This window comes from Chrysemys picta, chromosome 21, assembly GCF_011386835.1.
Source record: "Chrysemys picta bellii isolate R12L10 chromosome 21, ASM1138683v2, whole genome shotgun sequence".
NCBI classification, from domain to species: domain Eukaryota; kingdom Metazoa; phylum Chordata; order Testudines; family Emydidae; genus Chrysemys; species Chrysemys picta.
The window spans coordinates 11,170,365-11,188,911 of record NC_088811.1 but is presented as its reverse complement, the minus strand read 5'-3'; the positions used below and the strand labels follow the sequence as shown (position 1 = coordinate 11,188,911).

Below are 18,547 nucleotides of genomic sequence, written 5' to 3'. Positions count from 1 at the left end.
TTACATAATACATGAAAAATCAGGAACAGCAACAGTCGATTACATGCTAGGGAAATATGCATCTCTGGTTCTGAACCACTGATTGACAGACAATTTAAAAGACCCTATTGGGAATAGTTGAGCAATAAAGAGCGGAGTATATGCAATACGATTTATTCTGGTTCTGGGAATGAGATGGATTTTAGAGAAAGTTCTGTCTTTAGGGTCAATAACATTTTTCTTATTAACATTGATTACTGCTTGTGACCTTATATTATCTTTAGATTTGTAAAAAATAATTTAGACCATGTTTCCTGTTTAGGCCAGAAAATATCAGCAAAATAATGGTGAATTCTTATGAGTTTATGGCAGGCAAAATCTGGAGCCTCAAAAGGTAGTGTCTAGCATACTGCATCGTGCAGTGGAAATGGAAGGCACCCAACAGAAAGACACTGCACACTGTACTATACAAGTTCAAAGCTTTAACCAGGAAGAAAAGGTCATTCATCATTCTTGATGTTACCAATATTACTCGTACATTTAATATTAGCACAAAATGAGACACTATGGGGTCAATCTCCTACACGAACTCAAAAATTAACTCTAATGCAAATATAGTTATAAGATTTGGGGTCAGGAATTTTAATTTGCTATAAGTTTGTGAAGCTCCTGTCACAACAGGAGCCCAACCTGGTTGACGTCTAAGCCTGACACAAAATAAGTTGATAGCAGCGGCCAGGGTCTCCCAATCAAGATTAGTGTCAAGTTAAGGGCAAACAGAAAAAAATATTATTTCACAATAACCAAACGTTGAATACACTATGGCAGGAGGTCAGAGAGGCTGATACTGTGGTTGGATGATACTGTGACAATTATAAACGTTTGCCAGTTACAGAAGCTAAAGTTAGTCAGTGCCTATGCTTTAGAAATTAACCAATTGTTTTTAAGGGTCAGGAAGATATTTACCCTATCCATGCCCCAACCCCACATACAATACTGCAGAAATGACCAAATGCACTTTGGTGGGGTTTCTGAAGCACTGGATATTGGCCATTGGCAAAAGCAGCATACTGTCCAGATAGACCAGTGATCTGATTTATTATCGTTTCTCAACCTTAGGTAAGCAATTTTTAAATAATCTCATCACTGATGATAATTTAGAATGACATCTTCCAACTTTGCCCCTTAAGATAAGCAAAAATAAAAGTGATTTCTATAAGCTCAGTTTATTACAGTATTAAATATTCTTCCATATGAACATGCGCAGAACAGGGAAATGAACCCTGCTTTACAGAACTTTTACAAATGCAGCCTTGTTTTAAACAGGCCTCAAAATAATTAAACAGTTTTGGCTTGTTTATTTCACACAATGTTAACTACACATTATTTTCGGGACAAAATGCTGCCCCAACTTGAAGCTATTTCCAAGTCTTTCTAAGCTAAGTTTTAAGGAGGGAACACCACTTCTCATCTCCTGTGGCTCCAAGCAAACACCCAAGGGCTACTCTTTACCTAGACTATTTCCTTATCTCATGCATTCAATTCACTCCTTGCCAGTTTTACTTTCAATATAAAGTCGCCAAGATCGAACACTAGTCACTAGTCTTAAACTCTGTTCTGGCTCAATTTGCAGTTGCTCCTCTCCATTCTCACAGTGATCCCTTTTGAAGAAAAGCTCTGGGTGGGAGTTGTAAGGCCACTGGATATTGTAGTTAATGAAAAATAATGTTAACTCGCACACAGCTTGTCTAGCAAGGAATGGATGCCACAGGAGTCCTAGCTCCTCTCTCTGCTCTGGGGAAAGAGAGAAGAGCCTTGTGACAAATCCAGAAATTCATTCAACTCCCCCAGAGCTTCCAGAGGCTCCCAGGTTCTCAGACTCTTAACAGCAAGTTGCAACCCCTAAAGTTCTTTTCACCAAGCTGGGGCAACAGTTAACATTCTCCTGTGGCTAATAAAAATAATAAAGAGCAGATATCACTGACCCAGTGTTACTCAGGAAGATCAGACTTGATTGCTGGGCTCACACTTGCCCTTCTGGTTGACAGGAGGCCTGGATTCTGCATGTATCTGTATTGCACTTTAAAGGCTATGTTCCATTAGAACATATCTGACTGTATAAGCAAGGAATTCCTGCCCCAATTACTACACAATGAACATCAGACTTTATTTATTGGACTTCCTAGCTACATAGTTTGTTTTTCCCCATGGGTTTGGAAAAATTAAAAAACTCCCTTACTACACACCTGCCCTCAATCAGTATTATGCCATGAAGACCCTTGCAAGGGATTCAGACTCCATGCAGGGGGAGGGAGCAGGGTTAAACATGCACAGTGCAGCAACATTTCCAGACATCATTTGTAAAACCTAGCACATGAACATAGTCTAGGTGTTTTGGCAGCACAAAATTAGTACTTTCTGATGATCCAAGACAACCATTCAGAGTTCGAACATTCACAACAACTAATCAATTAGACTATTGAAAAGTAACTTCAAAGCACTGACAAAGAAGAAACATCCTCCTGTTGATCCAAGTTACAATTCAGCAAATTTGACCAGCTCTCCCAAGCACTGCTTAGTGCCCACTGGTGGGTGAATATAATCTCCACATTAATAAGAGTAAAGCATGAGATGTGTCTGCTTAGCCATGCTACTTTTCACTACTGTGGGGGGTGGGGAGAGGGGAGGAGACGGACTGTACTTTATGCAGACAGCCCAAGCAAATTTCCTGGACTTTAAGGGGGTCAATAAAGGCAGCAGTTAACCTTTGCCAACAATACAGGCAACTGGAAGAATTGACACTTACCAGCCTCTGCTGCTCCAACAAGAGATCTGCTTCCTCTTTCTCCTTCTTGTACAAAATCTCCATTTCTTGTAACCTGGAGAGAAAAAACCACAAGGGATGCAGAAGCAGCCATGTAGACCATTATTTGCGTTAGTGTTACTCTGTCCACAGAATCTGTTAAGTAACAGAGACAAGGGCAAGTCTGGGGTGTACATGAGAGTGTCAATACACTAGCATGAAAGGTACTATTCTTCCTGCCTCCTTCAAACTAGACACTTTTCAGTTCACTTGGAATGAGAATTACCCTAGATCTTGGACACCAAGAATTTGACCTATTCTGTTCCACTGCTGCCTAAATTAGTGACTGTACTCTATGAAGTGTACAAAAAGCCTTATTTAAGCAAATGATCCACAAGCAGGAAAACATCAGTTGTATAACTGTATTTAATCCTTTATTTTAGTTCAATTAGACATGTCACAGCATACAATTAAGGCTACAAAGTGTAACTCTTACTGTGTATGAGGAGTCACAAGTACTATTGCTAGTTTGTATATTTAATAGTTTGATTTATTAACAACCCAGGAGTTTAGTTTCCTCCAAATACAAGGAAAGGAGCAGTCTCCGTCAGTAGAGCACCGTATCTAAGTGATTTCTGGTCCTCTTAACCCTTATGAGCAGACAGCTTTGTGGAGGCAAAACTCAGGGAAGTCCCAGATTGACAATGAAGGAATGCTGGAAGATTATGCAGTTTAAGAACAGATGTGCCAAGAGACCATCCAATTGCTCCCCCCGATACTCCCTGCTTTGACCATAAATTTGATGCTGGGGGGGGGGGGGGGGGCATAAATGGAGGTTTAAAGAAGTAGACTCCTAAAATAAAAGAGGTACAAACATGAGCAAGTGTCCTGATCCTCCACTTTGGGAGCAGAGGGCCTTATTGGCAGATACAGCTTTAGATCATAGAAAGATGTGGGCAAATTTCTTTCAGAGACACTCTACGATACAAAAGAGGCGTATGTTTGTGTTAATCTAGCTTTGTCTGGATTTTTTTTTTCTTTTTTTTTTATTTAAAGTGGGAGGCAAAGTCTGTCTCTGGTGCCCTCATTTCACAGGGAAGTAGGAATTAACCAGTCTTTCCTAGAGAAAAGCAGGCATTAACTTCAGACTGATGTAAGAGTTGGTGCCACCCTAAACAGGTCTAACGAAATATATCAGACATGCCAAGTAAAACAACAGTTAGTTTAGTCCACTTACCTCTTCTCCATCTCCTGCTTCATATCAATGCCCTGTTTCTCCAAGAGTTCTCTCTGAGCAAATGTCCAGTCTACTGGTTCAGAGGGAGTTTCAGCTGATGGAGTCTTCTCCCTCTCTGCTCGTGCTTGCTCAGGGTGGTTGAATCTGAAAACGTGATTTTTACCCATGATGATACGATTTCCTAAAACAGTAACATAAAAAATTAACTCTTTAGCGTAAGAACTCCAGAATCAGGTTGAGACAAAGTTTAGTATCCAATGAAGTTTACTCTAAGCTGTTTAGGTAACCAGAGCATCAGAAGACAGGATTTCCCAATGAGAATTTGGACAATATTTAAACTTTTAGTAGTAGGTGGCCAAATGGGCAAAAGGAACACCCTACTTATTGCAGAGGAGGTTAAACTGTACATCCCACTGCATGCCCCAGAAAATGTCACATAAGAAAACCTGTCTATAGAGCCAGATTTAAACCCCTGCAGAACCATACCACAAAATAAAGAATGACTTGCTGATGGACTGACAGCTATAACAAGTAAGCTAGTCAACTAATTTTTTTAAAAGAAGTGCAGAAATCATGGGCAAAAACCACCCCACAAACATTTCTATTTTAGATAATCTAACCACAACCATTTGAAGAATGGATGCTGTACATTTTTAAGTAGAGATTTGCCTGATATGTCACTTAAGTTTCTACTCAAGTCCTAATCAGTGGAATTTCTGGGGAGACATTTATTTCATTCTCCATAGCATAAGTAAGAGCCACAGTTAAGTGATAAGGCAAGAATTGCATCTAAGTGCTACAGGAATCAGATGTACAGGAAACTTAAAACAAGTGCCTAGCATAATTGATAAAATACTTCTGCTCTCTCCATGTAACATAAATGAACCTCCAGAGCAATCAAGACGGTCACTGTGAACCTACTAGTAAAACAACCACCTTCTAAAGAGGTTAATGATTTTTAATCAATAGTTTTAATAATGTAATTGTCAAGAAATAGGCACTGAAAAGAGATATATAGGAAGCTAGTTATAAAAATAAATTAGCTTGAAAGAACAGGAGTAGCAGTTCCCCCTCTGCAAGACATGCCAAGCTTGCACCTGCATTTTCAAAAGAGTGGGATGGTTGGAAGAGAGACTGGAAACCAACTCCCATCCCCACGACCATCATTCTGCTGAAATTGATGCACTTAATTCCTTGCAAGCACCCACTTACACTCCAGACTCCATTGCACTAGATTGCATTTCAGGACTAGAAGAACATATGCTCATGATTTAGAAGAAACTGAACCCTGCTGGTCTCAAACTCACAATTTATGAAAGCCACTCTCCCTGGCCCCTGAGACATGAGGAGATCTAACCAGGTTACTTAGTAGAGTTAAAAAAGGAAGGAGAGTCACTGTTGTACTCCTGCATGGGGTCACATCTTAGCTATGCCAGAGAAGCTGGGGATTTTCCATCAGCAGCTGGCAGTCTGTCTGTTCTCTCACACTGCAACTGCCAAGGGCAGCAGTCTTGGCTAAATACATACTGGAAGAATATCAAAGTATGTAGGGAGAGAGAAGCAAGCAGAGAGTGCCCTATGTTGCAGTGATCATTTAAGTCCATCTTTGAGCTGTTGCAATGTGAAGGGCTTGAGAAAAAGAAAAGCAGGAACAGTCACTAATGGCGAAAATGAGGTTAACTCCTATATGGTACCTCCACTACAAAATAAATAATAATAATCATAATACATCCCTTATCTTTAACAGCATCCAACTTTCTTCACTAGTCCCACATGAAATATCCTGTATGGACAATTCCTGAGGAACAATCTGTCCAAAAAAAAAAAAAAAAAAAAAAACCAACAACAACCTCAAACTTCTGAAGTCTCTTACCTGAGCGCAATTGCACAGGCTGTACAACCCTCTTGCCATTGACGTACGTTTCTGACCGTTCACAAGGCTCCAGAGTAACAATAACTAGAAGAAACACAACAGCATTAATGCCACAGAACTCAGTTTATTTAGTGAATGTCCCACAGTGAGGAAATGCAGAAAGCCTACCAACACATTGCATATAAGCAGACAACGCACTGCTCCCTACATCCTCCACAAAGATTCCAGGGAGATTATTCTTTGATATTACATCCTGGTTAGGAATGGATAGCAGCACATGACAAAGTGGCGCAGTTTTTCAGCCAGTATTTGACCACCCAGGTAGTACAGGTATCCATGTAACACATTTGCTAGGACTGTTTTTTTTTCTCCTTGTTTTTTCACAGGTGTAATGACTGTGCTGTCATACTGGATATTTGCACTGCCCAAACCTTGGTCAGGCACATACATGCCTTGTTATAAGGTTTGAATAATGAACTTAGTACATTTCACCCATCAGCACTTTCATTTCTTTGTAATTGATTTCAGCACTGCAATTATTGTAGGCAGATGTGACCAGCATTATGGGCCTGATCCTGAGACTTACTCGGCACTCTGTTCCTACTGAAATAACTTGGAGTCACAGGGGCTCAGCATCTCATGATTAGATCATATTTGCCTCAGTAACACCACTGGCAGCTAGAAGGAACGTTGGCTAAGACTCCAGAGTTGTAGCAAGTAAAAGTTAAATACTTCTATAGCAATAACCTAAATAACCCCTTATAAACACTAAATTCTCAATATCCAAGATAAGCAAGTATTATCCCTGTATTATAGGTGACGGAACTAAAGCAGAGGGTAAGTGATTTGTCTCAGACCACTGAGGGATTTGGTCAAAGCCAGGATTAAAACTCAGGTGTTCCTGAGCTCCCACTGTTATCCTCCGACTAGCCCTATCATGGGTTCAGTTCCACTTTTCAAGAGGCAACCCGGTCACCCAGAGCAGGACAGAAGGAAACACCATTTATAGTCTCATCCAAAGAAGAGCACCTTGAACAGTGTAAAATTCGTTTAAGCTGTACTACACATTCCACCTGGTCACAACACAAAGGATCAAGACTGGATATGAATGCTGGCCCAAAGCAAGAGTGCTACCATCTGATCCAAATGGATGTAGTACAAAAATGTAAAATCTTAGTACTGCATTATTATAGTTATAGCTTCATCTCCAATAACTAAGTCATTACACCCACAGAGAAAATAACTTCACTGATCTGATGCACAAGGGCTATTCAAACCCCATCTAGCCTCTCAGCTCTTCTCCCCTCCACACTTCAGACACACATTTCAGACCACAGCTGCTAGTACAGAGATCAGTTTTTTGAAAGACAAACTATCCAGTGCTGAAAACCACTTTCATGGGGAAAGTTGCGCTTACTCCTGCATTTATACGTAGGAATTGTAAGTGCCATCTCACCATCACCATTGTGGTTCCTCTCACTTCGGAAGAGACAGTGTTCCTCTTTAATGTGAGCCCCACTCAGCACAATGTCTTGTCGCCGCTCGGCATCTGCCTGTCCAACCCTGCACCCAATAAAAAGCATTTTAGTCACAACTCAAACATTGTCTACTCTATAGCCCATGCAGCAGATACATTTTTCTGGCTATGGTGGGAATAAAATACTACAGACTATTAAATCTATCCCTTACATTTTAAGAGCTGAGAAAATGCATCCTTAAATTTAGTCTTGCGCATGTGGACAAGGACTGATTTCATTAAGCGTGTGTTTACACTGCTAGCCAAGAAAATAATATACCTGGGTTTGGGTGATGTGCTTAAAAAGGGGGAAGTGTGGAAAAAAACAAGAATGGAGAACTACTTTCAGTTTAATTTAAGGCAACACTAGAAATCCAACCAGTTTTATAGAGCTGAGCAGTTTTGAGTACTCCACTTACCCAAGTCCCCCAACCATTTTATATGGTTTTACTATAAATTACACCATCCTATATTTTCAAAGTGGTTTCTCTTTCTTGTTGCTCTGTGAAAGACCCAGTGGAAAACATCTAGGGAAGCTGAGTGACAATACACTGTACTATTAAACTAAATTAAATATATTTCTCTAATCTGTAATTTATGGTAATCTTAGGTGTTACTTGCAACAGCAGGTAAAACAGTTCAACAGAGAAGTGTAATTTAAACTGATGTCCCTTTAACAAGAAGTCTTAAGTGTAGTAGAGCCAAATCTCACCTAGTGATGCCATCTTTGATATAGTAAAGTAGACATTCTGACATGAGTGGATCTTCATTGAGGTTCACAAGATGAGGTGTCTGCAACAAAATACAGAACATGTTAATTGAGAGCTGAGTACCTTCAACAGCTTTGGAGACGGTAAAGGAACCAAACCACTTCACCATATATATCAGTGAAACTCCAGATTTCTCCAAAAAACCCCACATTTCTAAATTAAATGCAAACTTTTTCACACAGGCAGAGACCCATCTCAGGATAGGGGACAAATATCAGATTAACAGCTCCAGTTGGCTGATATTCTAGGTAAAGGATGCAGTGAAGAAAATATTTTAAACTGAAGAATTACAGATTCCTTGTCTCAGTAAATCTTGATAAAGGTGAGAGGGAGGGAAAGTTCAACAGCAGCATTCTTCCATATGCTTTGGTGTGAAAATGCTAGATTGTTGTGGATTTTTTTTTTTTTAAATATAAAGAACAGACCCTCCTTATGCTCCATCTCCAGAGCTAGTAAACCTGGAAAGGATATCTAAACTACTGATGCTTCCTCATACAAGCAGCTAAGAATCTCTTCATCTACTATGCTACTCAACTTAAGTCTCTACAATTATTAAACCAACCTTCTTTGGTGAAAACACCCCACTGGAATCAGCAAACAAGTCACATGGCCTTGGTGTGAAAATCTGGCCAATGAGATAGCAGCAAATCACAGTTTAAAGAACACAAAAGAAAGGGTAAGAAACAAGAATCAGACCAAAGGACACTGAAAATATTAACAAGCCAGTTTCTTGTAACTTACAACTGTATTAGTAAGCAGATGATCTGTTTGGGTCATTCCCTTAGGAATGTCCATCAGTTTATTGTAACTCCAAAATAAGTTTACTTGTTAGATGTGTAATAGCATACAATTCATGGAAGCTCAGAGGATATTTACATATCCTTTGATATGTAAATGAAATTGGTCCTGCTTTGAGCAAGGGGTTGGACTAGATGACCTCCTGAGGTCCCTTCCAACCCTGAGATTCTATGAGACAAGACAGCTGAGCTGATGCATGCTGTGAGAGACAAAGCAATAACCTTCACCTAGAAATTGAAGTATAGTATTTACATGGCACCTGTGCACTAGCAATAGGAACTATGGCCCCAGGGATGGGACAGGCCTTGTCAAATTAAAACTGCGCCCACTAGCCACCATTGAGAAAAGCATTCTCCAGCACAAACAAGGACTTCATATTGTCCATAGTGAAGTGTGGACTGAGCACAGTGTCTGAAAGGAATGGTGTTTGGCTTACTGTTAGCACCAAATAGGATTATAGACTACAGACCCAGTCAAACTGGGTCAGAGAAAAAAAAATTCCTTTGCTGTCCAAGAAAGTCAAAATGCCCAGGCAGCTATGTCATCCAACAATAAATTGTTTCTGGGCTTCAAAATTTTGGGGAGTTAGCTGAACAAATATGGGAGGTCAGTCCAGTGCAGAAAGTGACCTTGAAGTCATGTAAGTACCCACATATCAATTTACTAATTCACTTTGAATGGGGTTTATTTATGAAAACGATAAATGGAAATAAAGGGGAAATGACAGCACTTACTAGTAAATAAATACTCATACACTGAAAATTTTTTACTACACTCAGAAATCCAGGATTTCTTATGAAAAAATAAATGATCGGAGTACACATTAGGGTGAAATCTGCATAGTCATGCAAAGAAAGAAATACAAAGTTGGCAGGATATATTATTTTTCTGTTTTATAGTACCTAATATATGAGAATCCTTTGTATAAATTTTTCATAAAGGAGATACTCTTTTTGCTTCTGTTTTCGAGCTATTTGATGTGAAAAATTCTAACCTATTGACACTTCCTGCTACAGGCAGCCAGAGATCTCAGTTTAGAACTTCACAAAAATCTAAACTGATTAAAACAAACCTTCTTTGGTGAAAACGTCCCATTGGAATCAAACAAGTCCTGTGGCCTTGGTGTGAAAATCTAGCCAAGGCAAGGCACCATGCAGGTTAAAGAATAAAGTTAAGAGAAGTCAATAGGAGAGCAGATAGGCTGAGCGTCAACACAAAAAACATACCAACCAGCAAGAGATCAGAGAGGAGCAAGTCAGATAATTTGGGAATATGTCTGTACAATTTATGAATTGAATGTGAGATTATGAACCATGTGTGTGTCAGGCTGCAAACTCCATTTTGAATGTACAGCCTTTTGCCCTTTCTATGGCTTGTTTGCTTTCATGTGGCATATCTTCTAAAATCGGGGTTCTCAATTATGGGAGGGTGTCACGAACCATCAGCCTCCACCCCCAAACCATGCTTTGCTTCCAGTATTTAGAACAGTGTTAAATATAAAGAAGTGTTTTTAATTTATAAGGGGTTGCACTCAGAGATTTGCGGTGTGAAAGGGGTCACCAATACAAAAGTTTGAGAACCACTATTCTAAATAGTCCTCGGGTTTGCGGGACTTTCCCCGCTTTGCCCCACAAAGCCCTCTGTCCCACTTGAAGCAGTTCCAGTCCCACAAGGCTGGCTGGGCTCAGCTCCCTGCTCTAAGCGTTGCAACCTTGCCCCTGGCACATAACACTGCTCTGGGTTGGTCCAGCCAGCCTAACGGGGGCGCCGCCGGGCCCAATTTGAATGAGTGCCACACTGCCTGCCTTCCTGGACTCAGATGGTTCTCCAAGGGCTCATAAGGGAAGGGTGAGATAGAAAGTGAGGGATATCACTGTTTCAGATGTTTGTTTTGTATGAACTGTACTCTCCTGTACTTTACATGATTAAAGATAAGAGCACAGGAGTGTTAGACTGAGCAAAAAGCCTGTGTGTATTGACTGCTTCACAACTACTGTATGCCACAGAGAGTTTAAATGTAACCAGAAGTGTCATACCTTTATGGTGGAGTTCTGGGGGAGGGGTGAGTTTAAACACCAGAGAATCTGAAGAGTCAGCATTGGGAGTTAGGTGGCTGGACAGTGGGTTCCAACACTTAGCAGAGGTGCCCGATAGAAAGTCTGAGCCCTGAGACTGTGGCTAGAGACCCCAAAACTGTGGCAGCAGCTGGACTCCGTTCAGGCTCCCAAAGATTGAAACTCCAAGGATCCAGAGCATAGAGGACTGGATTCCCCTCCAGCAGTCCTAGTGGGTGTTCGGAAAGTGTGTTCAGAGTGAAGTGACTCCTCTTACCAGCAACCCTTAATGGAATAATCTGCTCTGAAGGGAGCCTCTGTGGCCCAGTGACAGAGTTAGAGGGGGCACAGAAATTAAACAGGACCCTTCCTCATCCCAAAAAAGATAAAGCTAACCAAAGACTACAAGAGAAGATATGCCACACTGCATTACCACTGCTCAGTGAGCAACAGGAAGGCATTTAGAGTTGTAGAAGAGTTAGGAACTGCTGCTGTAATCTACTGAAAGACGCCAAATCCTATACGAGAGCTCAGCTACTACAAATAGCATTAAGGGATTTACACAGTATGGACATTTAGAAAAAAGTGCCTTGTGGTTTAGATGTGTGTATTTTGGTGCACAGGCAGTCCTCAGACTTATGACACAATTGGTTCCTGAAAATTGCGTCGTAAATCGAAACATCATAACTCAGAACCACAATCCACTCCATTGCAGGACCAAGCGTCGTAAAGTCAAAACTGATGGTCTTAAGTGGAATCAGGGTGTCAATTCAGAAATGTCAAAAGTGCCATTCGGCGCAAGTCAAACGTCATAAAGTCGAGGTCTGCCTATACTAGATTTTAATGAAAGTCAGACTGCCCTGTCACTGGGTAACCATAAATCAGAAAGCTTTTTAATCAAGAAAGTTTGGCAATTTGAAAGATGTTTTTGGTACTGGTAAAATGGGCAATTCAACCACCCTGAAGTCTATTGTTTTTTGGCACAATAGATACGCCCATAGACATCAGTGCAAATGTCTCATGCCCAGTGTTCAAGGATCTAGAAGGACCTCCCCTACTCTCACCCCTCCAGGGTGGACAGTATAGTTCAGTTTCCATAGCTCATTTCAAACAGTACCCTGCCATCAAGAGAGCAAATTGTGGAGATGGTTATGTTTGTGATGTGGATCTCGTTTCATTCAGGAACTGGACAGACAATTTTATGTCGTTTGATTTGTAAAGCTGATACAGATACTATGGAAGTTCTCCAATACCGCAGAGATGGGCACCAATATGAAGTATCATAGAGTCATACTAGTGCCTCTGAAGTAAAAAAGGTTTATAAAACATTCTAATTTTCTATCTAGAGCGCTAATACTTTCACAGCTACAGCTGTCAATTACCACAGGAAGAACTATAAAAACTAATCTAGACAGGCAGTAAGGAACAGAAGCAGAGGGGACTAGTAACAGATCAGTGGTCTAATGGGTTTATTTTCTCTAGTACATATTTCCACAGGCAGAACTTGCTAACTTCTATTGAAGCAACTACACATCCCTAACAGCTTTCATACACAAACCTGGTCAGCTGAAAAAGCATCAAGAGAGTCATTAAACAGAGTTGATGGCCTCTCAGGAAAAATCTACATGGTGATATGATCCACAATGTGAGAGAAGAGAAAAAAAAACCTCAAGGAAATGTCTCACGAGACTGAAGAAATATTATGAACCTTAGATGCTTTGGTAGTAAGTTGCAAAGGACAAACCAAAACCATTTGTAAGTGAAACATGTTCATTTAAACACATCAGGAAAAACAACATATCATTTCAGCTAAAGGCAAATCAATACATCTGCCCTCCCGGGCTTCTGTGCAAAGTCTTCAGAAGGGTCCCAGTTTACACAACACTTGCAGTTCTCAGATTTTTTATTATTACGCACTTAGGTAATGATGCCCAGGTCTCAATCGAAAAACTAGGCTAAGGTTTGTTTTGAGGGGGGAGAAAGGTCCCGTTTCAGATCTTGTAACTAATAATTACTGTGTTCACTGCATGGATAACTCCTCCCACAGCTCCCTCTTCCCATGAAGACGTTCACGTGGCATTAGATTTATCATATTTCCATAGTTGTGCCTCTTTCACCTTTCACTAACATTTAAGTAGAACTATTGATATGGACTAAAGGAACACTGCTCCCCTCCATGACTATGAATGCTCAGTGACAAATTAATGGATGTTTTATAAAGAAAATGGAGCCAGAACATCTTGGGATGTGATTTAATGGCAACATTACTAAGCAACAGTTGTTGCAGGAAGTGGTGCTGGCAAGCTAGTTGGTAGCACATCCGAGTCAATGCTGAATCAGTGGCCTAGCATAGAGCAAGAGATACTGCTCTCAGAAGTGTTTGCTTTCTAAAGGAACATTAGATCTCTCAGCCATTTTTGGACATTAAGAGTCTTACAGTACTTCTCATACTGCTCCAGTTTCTTTTCTAAATTGAGGCTAGCATGTATAATACATTCTGCCTACTCTAATAATCAGCAGAAGGTACTGTGAACATCATTCTTTACTTTGCCTGCATACAGAGCAAGACTGAAGTGTTGCAGAAATTTAAAGTAGTATAAATCATGAAAGGTAGCTTTTACCAGCAACTAATGGTTATCCAAAAACTCTCTGTGAAAGGTATACATTACTTGGGGGCCAAAGACCACTATAGTGTCTCTGTAGCTTATGAAGAAACCAGCCTCTATGTCAGGGGTGAGCAAACTATGGCCCGCTGGCCACTTCCGGCCTGTCAGACCATTTAATCTGGCCCTCAGCTCCCACTGGGGAGTGGGGGTTTGCCCAGCTCCGGCCGGGGAGTGGGGTCAGAGACTTGTGCAGCTCCCAGGAAGCAGACAGCATGATCCCCCTCCAGTTGCTATGTAGTATGCGGAGGTGTGGCCAGGTGGCTCTGTGCACTGCCCCTGCCCGCACCCTCAGCCAGAGCCCTCACCGCCCCCTGGCATGCCCCAACAGCCTGCCCCATCCCAATCCCCCTCTGAACTCATTGGTCCCAGCCCAGAGCACCCTCCTGCACCCCAAACCCCTCATCCCCAGCCGCCCCCCCCCACACCCCTACCCCCAATTTCATGAGCATTCATGGCCCGCCATACAATTTCCATACCCCGATGTGGCCCTCAGGCTAAAAAGTTTGCCCACCCCTGCTCTATGTTAATGGTGGTTGACCAGCCTCTTCTAGAATTGACTCAACATTTATCATCAATATTCTGTACCTTTTTAGGGGAGAAGACCCCCAGTGTTCCTCCATCTTCCCGAATGGCAACTCCCATCTCGGCCAGCAAGGCCTCCCTACAAAGAGGAAAGCAAGAAGTGATGGAGGTGCTTTGTAACCCCACCGGTGCAAATCTGATCCAAATCAAAGTTTCACCTTATCAGTCATTGTTAGGGCCCTACCAAATTCACAGCCATGCAAAACACATCACAAACTGAAATCTGGTCTCCCCCGTGAAATCTGGTCTTGTGTGTGCTTTTACATTATAATATACAGATTTCATGGGGGAGATCAGTGTGTCTCAAACTGTGGGTCCTGACCCAAAAGGGAGTCGTGGGGGAGTTGCAAAGTTATTGGAGGCGGGTCATGGTATTGCAAACCTTACTTCTGCACTGCCTTCAGAGTTCAGTGGCCTGAGAGCAGCAGCTGCTGGCCAGGCGCCCAGCTCTGAAGGCAGCGCCCTGCCAGCAGCAGTGCAGAAATAAGGATGGCAATACTATACCATGACACCCTTACTTCTGCACTGCTGTCTTCAGAGCTGGACGGCTGGAGAGCAGCAGCTGCAGGCTGAGGGCCCAGCCCGGAAGGCAACAGCACAGAAGTAAGGGTGGCAATACCATGCCATGCCATCCTTATTTCTGCACTGCTGCTGGTGGCAGCACTGTCTTCAGAGCTGGGCTCCCAGCCAGCAGTCGCTGCTCTCCAGCTGCCCAGCTCTGAAGGCAGCGCCTCCACCAGCAGCAGTGCAGAAGTAAGGACAGCAATACCACAATGCCCCTACATTAACCTTGTAACCCACCACCACAACACCCTTTTGGGTCAGGACCTCTACAGTTACAACCATGAAATTTCATATTTAAATATCTGAAATCATGAAATTTGTTATTTTTAAATCCTATTACTGTGAAATTGACCAAAATGGACCATGAATTTGGTGGGCCCTAGTCATTGTATAATGTACTGCACTACCAACCAGCCTGCATCCTGACTGGCCACCAGCCCAGGGTGGTATCTTACATATGCAACAGGATTAACTCCTATCCTTCAGCTCCACAACACAGAGGGCTGCAGAACTTATGCAGGTCTGACACTCCAGTTTAGGGCAGGCAATGATACATCACAAGAGTGAGCACTTTTTACAATATTTATTCCACAAATCTGCCTATCCCTCAGGAAAAGCTAAGATCTGTTCTAAATGGCAATACTTATTCATGGTAAATGAGTATAGAAGCTAGACAAGTTACCAAGGCTTGAGTTTATGTTTCTGGTTCATTCTACAATTGGTCTACTCCCTCCACTAGATGAAATCACCCTAAAAATTCGAAGACAGTTAAGATGCTAATAACCAGTCCTCTTTTCTGTGCTTTCCTGGATTGAAACCCCAGAAGGCTGATGCTGCAACTCTAGATGCTGCTTCAGTCCCACCCTTACCCAACAGGAGTATCTTCTATGACAATTCTAAGCAGTGTCCTTGAGGTATGATATTGAAATACTGCTTCTGTCTGCATTACCCATTCACCTGCCATAGTGGAATACAAAGAGCAGACGACATGCCACCAAGAAGTGTGCTAGCTGCTTCAATGCTCTGGTTTTCTTGGGCAAGATCAGCTTTTGACTATACTCTCTCCTTCCCCCCCCCTTCCCCCTCCCACCCCGAGGACATCCACATCATTTCTTGCTCCTGACCTCTCCATCCTAATGGCCTCAGTCTTCCGCAGCTTCTCCTCCCATGTCTCATTCAGCTCTGCAATGATCTTCTCTGATTCCTGTGTAAAACCCCAGTATAGAATTAACAGACTGAAGGGGGATGATATGGAGCTCCCCCAATTTAACACATCACATCTCAAAGAACCAGGGCTAACCAAGTGTTGCAGACCTAAATGGGATCAGAATTATGAGGACCCAGCAGCAAATGCTCAAGTGCTAATTTTAAGCCTCATTGTCAATGCAAAGTTATTAACACAAAGCATCTCTGGGCAACCCAGACTCCTCCTACAATACCCATTTTTGCAGGAACCTACAAGAGCTAAGAACCTCCACCTTTGAAGTCAACTGTTCTTCCCAAAGCTGTATACATTCATACTGGCCAGAGCCTGACCAGCCTAGTGATTAGCTACAAAAAAACCTGCAAGCAGCTCCAATTCCAAGTCACTGGGTTATAAGCATCCAGAAGATTATATGCTCAAGACATAATGGGGGCTGTTTAAGTCTCCAGGAAAGGAATCTTGTTAGACAAAGCAGGAAGAACAGCTCCTGTCTACTGAGAATTTTTTGCCTGTAGCAGTCTCAATATCATAATAGCTAATAAATCTTGGATTTTAGTATCTCATCCTATAAATTAGTTTGTAATGTATTCTGGAGCGTTCTGGATGAAAAGTGTTATATAAATGGGTTTCAGAGTAGCAGCCGTGTTAGTCTGTATCCGCAAAAAGAACAGGAGTACTTGTGGCACCTTAACAACCCTAAATTTGTTAGTCTCTAAGGTGCCACAAGTACTCCTGTTCTTTTTATATAAATGGGTGTCATTATAACATTTGTTATTTGTTCTTGCATATTTCTGGAGCTATATAACTTGAGTGCCAAAGACACTACACAACAGGGTGTGGTTAAGGATGCCACATACCCCAAAATCAGCTTAATCATAATGGACAAGGTGACAAGTCAAATGCCTGCAGCATATGATACAAACCACACAGCCTGGTATGTACTTGCTGCACTTAGGAAGGGGCTATTTTAACCAGTTTCACCTTGGAATCTGTGCTGCATTCTCAGCCAGTCAGACTGATATTCTAGTCGAAGCTATTTCATAATAAACCTCAGCCCTTAACTTACACTTCCTCAGCAAAGCTACATTCAAGGACAAAAATGTGCAAATAAGCAAAGAGCATATTTTAAATATATTGTGAACAGCTGGCTGCAAAGGGCTGTGGCCAGCTGTTTACCAAGAGTAGCCTTTTGCGGGGTTGCACCAACCACGGTGCTGTGCAACAGGCTGAACCACTGATGGGGGTGGATGCAAGGACACAGTTAGGAAGCTCATTAATTAGCCTCCCTTTTCCCATTGTTTAATCACCCTCCAGGCTCCTCTAGTGATGTAAACCTTTAGGAATGCAGCTCCCTCTCCCCCTGCACACACTCACAAACATCCTGATCATTATGGAAATATTAGAGACCACATCCGAAAGCTACAGCATAGAAGACTGAAAATTTATCAAAAAGCAGCATTAAAAAATGAACAGGTCTGCCCCAGAGGAATTCTCTCCATTCATAAAAGAAAAAGCAGAGTTAAACCATTTATGCTTCAGTGGACTGCACTGCTGCCTTAGGGACCCAGGAACGAATGCAAAAAGTCATACACAGACTTTTCCCCTGAATAAAGCTGGGGGAAGGGGAAAATTTCCCTCAATTCAGCTTAAAGTTGTATTAAAAGAATACATTTTAAATGATAAAATCTCTTCAAGGACTCAGAGCCCTTGTATGGGGACAAATATTCAGATCAAAAGCTTATCATAATACAGGCTGGCCAACATTAAAGTGAGCCTTGGCAACTGTCACCATTAAAGCCAAGTATAGGCCACAGAACCCTCATACCCTAGAGAATCCCTACAAGGGAGGCATGGCAATTAAAACTGACTTCCTAAACTACCTTCCAGATTTCATTCCATTTCTGGGCCCCCAAAATGGGCATCCATTTCAAGGAATTCTGAGGGCCTTCTGTCTTTAGTCCAGCCCTTCTAGTCCTAGCCCAAATCAATGGGCTAGCGCTCGCATAGAAAGTTTGGGATAAGAGCTCCAGTAGCACTGGGCAATAGGCTGTCAAGTGTCCAAGAATTTTAGTAAATGAGGCTCTGAGTGTCAAGCTGAATGGGGGGCTCAATTCTCTCTCGCTCTGGTACTGAGGACTGAGCAGGATATTAGTAGCTCCCCAGCCCCCACAATAATCAGTGTGATTCAGTGTGGCATTTACTACCAAGGTAAGAGGGTTCCAGCACCAGCTTACAAACCTGAAGCCAACAGCTTCTCTGGCAGGATTTCCGCTCCCTTCCCCCCCCCCCCCCCCCCCCCCCAGAAGCTTTTCACAGGGGCCTTTTCAATAGCTACAGCATTTACATAGCTTTAGCACAAGAGACCATTTCTTCTCTCTGGACGGAGATAAAGGGGAATATTTTTTGCCCTCACCACTCCATCCACTGTTTTGAATTGAGAGAAACTGTTATTTCTCTACCCTCTGATGCAACTTAAGATTACAGCAGAATGGATGACAATG

The 18,547-nt window shown here is 42.0% G+C and overlaps 1 protein-coding gene across 19 annotated transcripts in view; it reads right to left on the bottom strand.

The window, feature by feature from the left end:
• The window catches only part of KIF1B (kinesin family member 1B), a 142,325-nt gene that overhangs the window by 61,320 nt on the left and 62,458 nt on the right, over window positions 1-18,547 (bottom strand). For all 19 annotated transcript variants that reach the window (XM_008167254.4, XM_065575443.1, XM_008167245.4 and 16 more), the window contains 7 exons: window positions 15,967-16,046; window positions 14,282-14,357; window positions 8,121-8,200; window positions 7,349-7,455; window positions 5,893-5,976; window positions 4,020-4,200; window positions 2,786-2,858 (listed from right to left, as the gene is read on the bottom strand). In XM_008167254.4, coding sequence (XP_008165476.2) covers window positions 2,786-2,858; window positions 4,020-4,200; window positions 5,893-5,976; window positions 7,349-7,455; window positions 8,121-8,200; window positions 14,282-14,357; window positions 15,967-16,046 — 681 coding nt within the window. The remainder of the gene's footprint in view (window positions 1-2,785; window positions 2,859-4,019; window positions 4,201-5,892; window positions 5,977-7,348; window positions 7,456-8,120; window positions 8,201-14,281; window positions 14,358-15,966; window positions 16,047-18,547) is intronic.